At 36.3% G+C, this 9,470-nt stretch overlaps 1 protein-coding gene across 1 annotated transcript; it reads right to left on the bottom strand.

The window, feature by feature from the left end:
• Window positions 1-4,334: 4,334 nt before the first annotated feature.
• LOC112128345 lies at window positions 4,335-9,187 on the bottom strand. Its single transcript, XM_024230365.1, is given in 3 exon segments — window positions 4,335-4,669; window positions 4,835-5,003; window positions 9,179-9,187. Coding segments are annotated over 3 exon segments (513 nt in total).
• Between the last annotated feature and the right edge of the window lie 283 nt (window positions 9,188-9,470).

A 9,470-nucleotide genomic window follows, 5' to 3' on the forward strand; every position in this document is an offset into this window, starting at 1 on the left:
TTCTTCTGGGTGTATCTACAGCACCAACTTTTATTCTAATTTCAATTAATTATTCTTTGTATATAAGGTCTTGGTTGAAATGAAAAAGTTACTGTCACGAGCGGGATTCGAACCCACGACCTTCTTCGGCTCAGTACGCCGCTCTAACCACATGACCTATCGTGGCTTCGATCCATTCGGACACCAACTCCCCATCTCAACCTAAAACCTTTCGAAGTTCACCATAGCTCAAGTGGTTAGAGAACGGCGTATTGAGCCGAAAGTCGTGGGTTCGAATCCCACCCATGACATCTAGGGTGACATCGATCCACTTTGAAAGGTTGTAGGTTGAGATGGAGAGTTCGTGTCCGAATGGATCGAAGCCACGATAGGTCAAGTGGTTAGAGCGGCGTACTGAGCCGAATGTCGGGGGTTCGAATCCCTCCCGTGACATTTACGCAGAATACAGACAATTTGAGTGAGTAGAAATACTTTGATTGAATATAAAAAATATATTTTTTTGCATTGTATAAATTCACTTTTTTCCACATCCTACATGTATTTGTTAAATTTAAACAATATTTGTAAATCCCAGGCCCTGAAGATGATCTCAATAAAGTTCGAAACGTTGGCACGATAAAGAAAATGTTTTTCTGAAACCTACATCATACCAGACCGCATCTCACGATTTCTGAATAATCATGACAGTTAAGTTTTTCATTTCAACCAAGACCTTACATACAAAAAATAAACATGTTTTTATCTACTTTCATTTCGATGTATACTGTTTATCTACTGTATAAAATACAGTCGAGCCTGGGTTAGTGAGAACCAGACATAGTGAGAATCCTCTGTTATTGAAAATTTTTGCTGCCCCCGTCCCTTCACGGGGTCAAAAATTGGGTTACAGAGCAAATCTGACTTCTGTTGGTGAGAATTGCAATTGGCGGTGGTTACCTGCACAAGTGAAACGTTTTCATGACCTCTCATGAGTGAAAAGTTACTGCAACCGTTAGACCAAGGATAAAGAATTTTAAGCTTCTGTATAGAAAAGAGATTGCCTCATACTTTCCTCCATCAAGCAGTATTGAGTGTGTATGAAAGTCGGTATGATGTTAAATCATGGACGATTGCCAACTGTTTTAGAAATTGTGGGTTCATCAGATTTCATATAAATATGGAAGGTAAGAGGAAGAACAGCAAGTAACAAGCGAAGATTGGAGTATAGTGCTCTCCCATTGCCCATATTCTTCGGATGTAGATGAAATACCTTCATCCAAATATTATGTTTTGCTAGACGACAATGCCATAACCGCCGATCGAAACAGTGGCAAGGAAATTTTGGAACAATGCGGAAGTACGTAAATACTAGCTTAAGGCGAAGAGAAGTCTGGCTGGACTTCAGCGTTTCTTAGAAAGAAATAGCCGAGTTCATGAGGTTTTTGAGTATTGCTGGCCGTTGAGAAAAAAATTCAAAAATGTGGCTCTTTAGTGCAGAAGAAAATTGCCGAGTTTTTGATGTAAAAAATTCAGATTCATTTCACAGTAGAAATAAAATATTTTCTCAGTAAAATTTAGTTTATCTAAATTTTATTTGAATTTTCAACCACCATCTGGGAAAGTGAGAATTTCTTTTTTTTTTGCATTTTGCATTTTTTTGCCCGGTAATCTGGCTTAATGAGAAACCTCTGTTATTGAGATAAAATTTAAAACCAGTGGTATTCTCACTCACTCAAGTTCGACTGTATATAAAGTTGGTGAAAAAAAATTGTACTCCTCTTACCAAGTGTAAACGCGAGAAAAGACAAAAACAAAAAAACAAAAAAGGAAATTAATCTACGTACGCCCAGAGAGGTCTAATCATTGTCTTGTAAATTAAAAGTTTATTTTCAAGGTCTAATTTTGATCGTGAGTCGAGTAGTATTTTTAACAATTTATAACGTCGGTTTGTTTGTTGTCTTTTCAGTTGTGTGTGGGGACTTCAAGTCAGTCGTTTATCCATGAACAGTCCAAGATAACGTACAAGGTGGTAGGCAATGGAACAGACATTTTTACATAAGGTAAAATTGATCTGTGTGCTTTTTGTTAGGTTTATCTTTATTCTCCACTTTGTGAACCATAATGTTAACTCATTCAGGTGTTGTTGTAAGTGTTGAGTGTTAATTGAGGGTTCCGAATTGTGTGTGTCCAAATGTTAACAGGAATATCTGCAGTGTATATGGAAAATAGAAAAGGGCCAAGTATGCTTCCCTGAGGAACACCCTAATCTATTTAAACAAATTGCATGACGAACATAAAAAATCAACGGAACAGAAATCCGTACAGAACACTGAAGATAGCAGACCAAAATGATCGAAGATTAATGTTTTAATTTTCTTAATTTAATTTTTTTTTTTTTTTACGAGGGTTCGCAACATCAGAGGTTATATCAACCCTCGGGATGCCGGTCTTTTTGAAAAAAAAGTCCATTTGTAAGTATGTCGATTATTATTAATGCAGGGCCGCTGGATTCGAACCCGGGACCTTTACCTTACAGTGATGAGCGCCGTGTCAATGCCTAAACCGTTGCGGCCCCTTAATAATGTTTTTATTATTGACGATTTTTTTTCATTATTTGCTTTCTTAATAAGGTGATTATTAACCCTATTAGGATTTATTCGTTGATAAGTATTTAAAATTCAAATTAGGTTGTTGAAATATAAGATTTATATTAAAATATTAAAAACTGGATATTTGTAATTCTTAGGATTTATGTTTTTTGTTTGTAGTTTAGTACTTTTCTTTTTTAAATATTATAGTTTAGATATCGTCCGAGTCAATGGAGACTAGACGAAATTATCTATAACAGGAGTCCCAGGACGTAGCGAAGGATATCAAGAAGTGGTTGCGCTAGTTAGAAGGCAGTGTAAACAACCCTTGTAAAGTAAAGGGGGAGGAAGAGAAGAGAGGAGAAGGTTGTACAGAGGCTAAGATGTTCTCCACCCCTCGGTGAAGGTGGATTGGGGTGGAGTCTAATCGGCTTCTCCTTCTCCCACCCCCTAACCATACCCTCCCCCTTTGCAACCAATGTACCACCACAAAGGCCAGGAATAAACTGGTCGGAATCGGCTTTGAATTCCTCACCCCGTCGCCCTCTCGCCATTACACCAAACGTCTCATCTCATCCTTTAGACTTCGGGTCATGTTATATAACAAATGAATCCAAATTCGCTTAAATATTATACGAAAATAACCTAATAAGCTATGTAGAATATAGCATAATAAATTTGATATTAGTTTATAACAATATAAAGATTATTAGAACTACTAACTACATTCTTTTTTCAGTCATACCATTAATTTAAGAAAGAAGCGACCATTTTCGATCCAACAATTTGTTTACAATAGTTTTAAGTATTTTATAAACTACCTACAATTTTTGAGGAACAGATTAGAACTGGCCCAATGAAATTCAGAGCTTTAGAAGTGATTCAAATAATTTTTGAAAATTGTTGATCATCTGTTCTGGAGTCTCGCCACTCCTTACGAAGTTTTAAAACTTCTCTCTATCAATTAATTAAGGTTTTCAGTTGAGATAAAAAATTCAATGACACGAGAGGGATTCGAACCCACGATCTTCGGCTTGATACGCCGCTGCTCTATCACTTGAGCCATCGTGACCTCGATCCACTCTTGACTCTTATTTTATGTATATCATATGTCAAAAACTACCTTCTAAACCAAAAAAAACTCGTTTTTAAGGAGTTAATTGAGCAACAGGGACAATTCGATCTCGATCAGATTTACCTTTTTACCTTTATTAATTTTAACTATGGATTCAGGGGCGTCGGTGACAGCAATGAGTTAGGCGTTGACACGGCGCTCATCGTCAAGGTAAAGGTCCCGGGTTCGAATCCAGCGGCCCTGCATTAATAATAATCGACATACTTACAAATAAACTTTTTTTTTTCAAAAACACCGGCACCCTGAGGGTTTATATGACCTCTGCTGTTGCGAACCCTCGTAAAAAAAAAAAAAATAATAATCTTCGATCATTTTGGTCTGCTACTTTCAGTGTTTCTATACGGATTTCTGTTCAGTTGATTTTTTATGTCCGTCATGAAATTTGAATAAGTAGATTAGGGTGGTCCTCAGGGAAGCATACTTGGCCCTTTTCTATTTTCTATATACACTGCAGATATTCCTACACATGTTAACATTTAGATACACGCATTCGCTGATGATAAGACAAAAAAACGAAAAAACCCTGTGAATACACTTTTCTAAAACAAATTCATCAAATTGAAATATTTCTTTTTTCATTCAATCCACACTGAACTTGTTGCCTTTTATTATGAGCCGATTAATAGGACTCATTAACAGGTGTTTGTAGAATGTATTTGGTAATAGAATACATTATAATTTCTCGAATTGAAACTAGGCACATTGAATTTTATCATGGCTAACAGTTCATCACAATTTATTGTCCCATTTAGTAGCTTGTAAAGAAATCCCATGTCAAGTAGTTCTCGTCTGTTACTTAGACTGATTAGACCTATTTGCGACATTACATGACCATATTCATGAGGGTCTCTTCTTATCCCACGTTTGAAAGCAGTAATACTCAGAAATTTCTTCTGGACTTGTTCTAGTTTGGTCTCCTTCACAATATAGTGCGGATTCCAGACCACACTGCAATATTCTAATTTTTCTAATAAAAGTGCAATATAAAAGAATACATTTTTATGATTGAAGTCAGCTGATAAAACCCAAGATCGGCTCTCAATTTACTTACCAATGTGTACATCAAAAGACAGCTTTCTATCAAATGTAATACCTAAATTTCTTATTTCTTCCACTCTTTATAGCAAAACACCTTCAATCTGATAGGTATAGTTAATATTATTTGTATTTCTACTTTACGTCATAACTTTACATTTCTGTACATTCAAGCACATTTTATTGTGATGGCACCATAAAGCCAAACAGTCTAGGTCACTCTGGAGCAAGTTACAGTCCAAGACCGAGGTCAAAGATTTGTATACCTATATAACTTGACATCGTCAGCAAACAACTTAATTTTGCTATGTTTAGTGTACCGAGGGAGATCATTTATAAATATCGTAAATAAATGAGAGGATAAGTGTCCTCCCTGAGCAACACCAGATGTCACTTTTATTGAGTTCGATACATAATTGCCACATTTTATCATTTTCGCTTTCTCTAGAGGATGTTAACCATAATATTGTGTTGACTTCAAAATCTGTGAAGAGTAACTTTTTGATCCACCTTATCGAAGGCTTTGGAAAAATCTGTGTATACTGTATCCATTTGGGCCTTAGAATCGAAGGAAGATAAAACATCCTATTGAAGCATAAAAGATTTTTACTAGTTGACCTACCATTAATAAATCCATGCTGATCATCAACAACTTGCTTCAGAATTGGCATTAACATTTCACAGATAATATCTTCAAACATCTTTGGTATAACCGACAATTTACAAATAGGTCTGTAGTTTTCAATATAACATTTATCTCCCGATTTATGTAAAGGTATCACATAGCTTTGTTTCCAAACATCAAGTACAATATTTTCATTAATAGATTTATTAAATAATAGAGTTAAAGGGTTGACTAGAGTTTCTGAACAATTTCTTAAGAATATAGGAGGTAAATCAGGCCCTGCGTTACAATTTATTATTAAACTATTTAATTTTTTACGAGTTATATCACAGATGAGGTTCATGGGTTGAGGTTCATTTGGTTTTGTTGGAGTTTAATAATATAATTGTATTAATTATTCGTAAATAATAAAATACTGCGATTAATAATATTTTTGTTATTAAGTCTGCTAATAAAATGTTTTTATTTAAAATTATGCATTAAAAATTCATATCAAGGAAAAAATAGAATGGTTGTAATAGACCGACAAGGTAGTAGGTTTAAATTCATTATAATCTGATAGGAAATTTTTTTTTATTTACAGTAGCAAGGAAACTACAACAGCCGATTCAAGATTTGCTGCCAAGTTGTAAAGTGTTGAGAATAAGTGATATTTATTAAAAATGAAATATAGTGTTTTTTAAAGAATATTAAAAATTATTAATAGAAGGTGAACTTTTAGGCTTTTACAGCTTTCAATGAAGTATACATTTGATCAGTATTTGAACAAAACTTACAAAATTGCTTATTTCTTCTTCAATATGTATGTTGGTATAAAACTTACAATTGAAGGATTAAAGATCATCAGTTACTAAGATTTTGGTCATTATTATTATTATTATTATTATTAATTTTTAAGGGCATTTTAACGGCTAAGGTCTTTTTTTAAAAACTTTTACATATTTACTTTTTTTTTCTTTTTTTTTTGTTGAGAGAGAGAGAGAGAGCTATCTTTCTTATTTAAATTGCGAATTTGGGAATTGCAGTTTATTACCCCGCAATTTGTATTTTCTTCCATTTCATTTTTCCGCTCCGGCAGCCTCAAAAATTTCTATTATTATTTATTTTTTTTACGAGTGTTTGCAACAGCAGAGGTCATATAAACCCTCAGGGTGCTGGTGTTTTTGAAAAAAAGCCAATTTGTAAGTATGTCGGGTTTGAATGCAGGGCCGCTGGATTCGAACCCAGGACCTTTACCTTACAGTGATGAGCGCCGTATCAACGCCTAAACCGTTGTGGCTACCGACGCCCCCTTTTGTCATTATTGTTATAATATACAGTTTATTTAGAAATCGTGAGATGCAGTCTGGTATGATGTAGATTTCAGAAAAACATTTTCTTTATCGTGCCAACGTTTCGATCTTTATTGAGATCATCTTCAGGGCTCAAAGTGTTTTTCTTCTGTGTAATTGTGTCATTCTTGCGTGTCGTTTGGTACTCTCAACACGACACGCAAGAATGGCACAATTACACAGAAAACAAACACTTTGAGTGAGTAGAAATACTTTGATTGAATATAAAAAATATATTTTGCATTGTATAAATTCACTTTTTTCCACATCCTAAATGTATTTGTTAAATGTAAACAATGTTTGTAAATCCCAGGCCCTGAAGATGATCTCAATAAAGATCGAAACGTTGGCACGATAAAGAAAATGTTTTTCTGAAACCTACATCACACCAGACCGCATCTCACGATTTGTAAATAAATATCGATTAACGGTCACTAATCACCACACATAATATATAGTGTCTATTAATATTTATATTGTAATAACTGATGGTTCTCGACCGAAAAAGAATACAGATAGGCTTTTCATCGGAAGAGCTGAAAAAAAATCAACTTTTGAGGCAAATGTTTTACACGAAGAAAAAAAAACTTCCAGACTGACTGTTTTATCCTGTTCGAATTATCGCAAGATTCCGGCTTAAGGGTAAGGGAGAGAAGGAAATATCGAACAGAAGGTAAAAGGGACACAGAAACGCGAAAAATGAGGTGGTCACCTCATTACCCTCTGTCAGGAGATTTTGAGTGAGGAGGGTAGTTTCGAGAGGGTGTATGTGAGAGTGTGGTCGTATGTGTGCCCCCTGGAGAAGGGGAGGTGCTGAGAGAGAGTCCAGCTGACGGCGGACGAGGGGCTCGGGGCTCGGCTTAGAGAGCACCATCACATCACCTCTCATTACCTTCCGACCCTTCTCCGAGTTTACAACAAGTTATGAGTCACGTGTTAGAATAAATAACAGCCCAGCTTTCCCTAAGTCTCTAGAGATCATTTCGCTACACTAAACTCCCCCCTTAAGCGCAAATAATCCCACACGCTTTTCTACCAATGGATTTCCATTCCGGTTATGCTAGGATCTCCCTTTTTTTGAAAAACGCTCTTCATATTTTAATAGTTGTCTTACGGGTTTTTAACATCAGGGAGAGGCTGACGCGAATTTATGGCAATGAAAACAATCCTGGAGAACAGACGGTTATATATCGTCTGAGCAAGTAAGAATCTAAATTAAAAACTATGAGATTACTTGAGGTCCGTTGGGTGATGAACCTGCACTTGTCAGACAAGTTTCGGCCTTTTACCATAACCAGTAGTTGGTTAGGGCGTTTTTTATTGATTCCTGTCCTTTGTGTGTGCATCTTCAAGACAAAAGATTAGCAATTTGACTATTAATTATTAAGGATAGTGAAATTTGTTGAGTTGTGATCATTTTCTTCCTAAACTACTAAGTGAAACAACACTGAACCTGTGGAGGAATACAGCTGGACTGTACTAAAGACTAGACAAAATCGGAATTTAATTAATAACACATCCAGACATACTGGCAAATAAAAAACTATAGAACTGTGTGGTGTTTAGTGACCGTTAGCCAATGATTATTTGGTCTGGTGTGACGTAGGTTTCAGAAAAACATTTTTTTTATCGTGCCAACGTTTCGATCTTTATTGAGATCAACTTCAGGGCCTTGTGTTGTCTTTATTTCAATAAAAAGGTTCGCTGATTGATAGCCGATGCAGGTTTCTTCTCGTTGTTGGCGATGTCCTTGAGAATACTCTTTGCTTGTTGTCCACATGTAGTTGAAATCTGTTTATAGAAACCCTTGCTCTTCGTTCTTCTCGAGTAGAAACGTGTGGTGTTTAGTGACCGTTAGCCAATGATTATTTGGAGGTCGTGAGATGCGGTCTGGTGTGACGTAGGTTTCAGAAAAACATTTTCTTTATCGTGCCAACGTTTCGATCTTTATTGAGATCATCTGCAGGGTCAGCAGAACAAAGAACATGGGTTTCTATGAACAGATTTCAACAATGGACACCAACCAAAGAGTATTCTCTAAGGACGTCGCCAACAATGAGAAGAAACTTGCATCGGCTATCAATCAGAGAACTTTTTTTACACAAGGCCCTGAAGATGATCTCAATAAAGATCGAAACGTTGGAACGATAAAGAAAATGTTTTTCTGAAGACCTACGAACACCAAACCGCATCTCATAATCTCATAATAATCAAACTCCAGAACATTTTGGAAACAACGGATAATCAAACGACTAAACTCACATCACACAAGACTACGAAAAACCCCAACAATACAGACAAAAGCTTAAAGTTGATGGGAATACTGAGAAAGGGAAAAGGTAAAGTACCTAGGCATAGTTTTGGGAGAAAGGCTAAGTCCTACAAACCATGCCACCAATATCAGAGAAATGACGAGATGCGTCTTCACGAAACTAAGCTCGATCGCGAAATCAAAATGAGTCCAAGGGCGCTCTCCATCACTTACCAAAGCCATTGCCCATTGCCACGTACAGAGGAGCAGCTTGGATGATAAAATTGCAAAGCAGGAGTAGAAGCATCCTCGAGCAGAATCAAAGAATAGCGCTCCTGAGAACGACCAAAGCTTATAGGACAGCCCCTGCTCACGCCCTCCAAGTCCTTGCTTCCGCTGCACCAATAAACATTGTCCTCCACAGTAAAATTGTAATCCGGCAGCTAAAAGATGGAAAGGAGCCAACAATGGTAAATTTGGGTGCGTCAGACAGAAAATGGCTACGAACTGCACCTAGAAAGAGATC

The sequence above is a fragment of the Cimex lectularius genome, unplaced genomic scaffold, assembly GCF_000648675.2.
Source record: "Cimex lectularius strain Harlan isolate CLEC.00 unplaced genomic scaffold, Clec_2.1 scaffold102, whole genome shotgun sequence".
NCBI lineage: Eukaryota > Metazoa > Arthropoda > Insecta > Hemiptera > Cimicidae > Cimex > Cimex lectularius.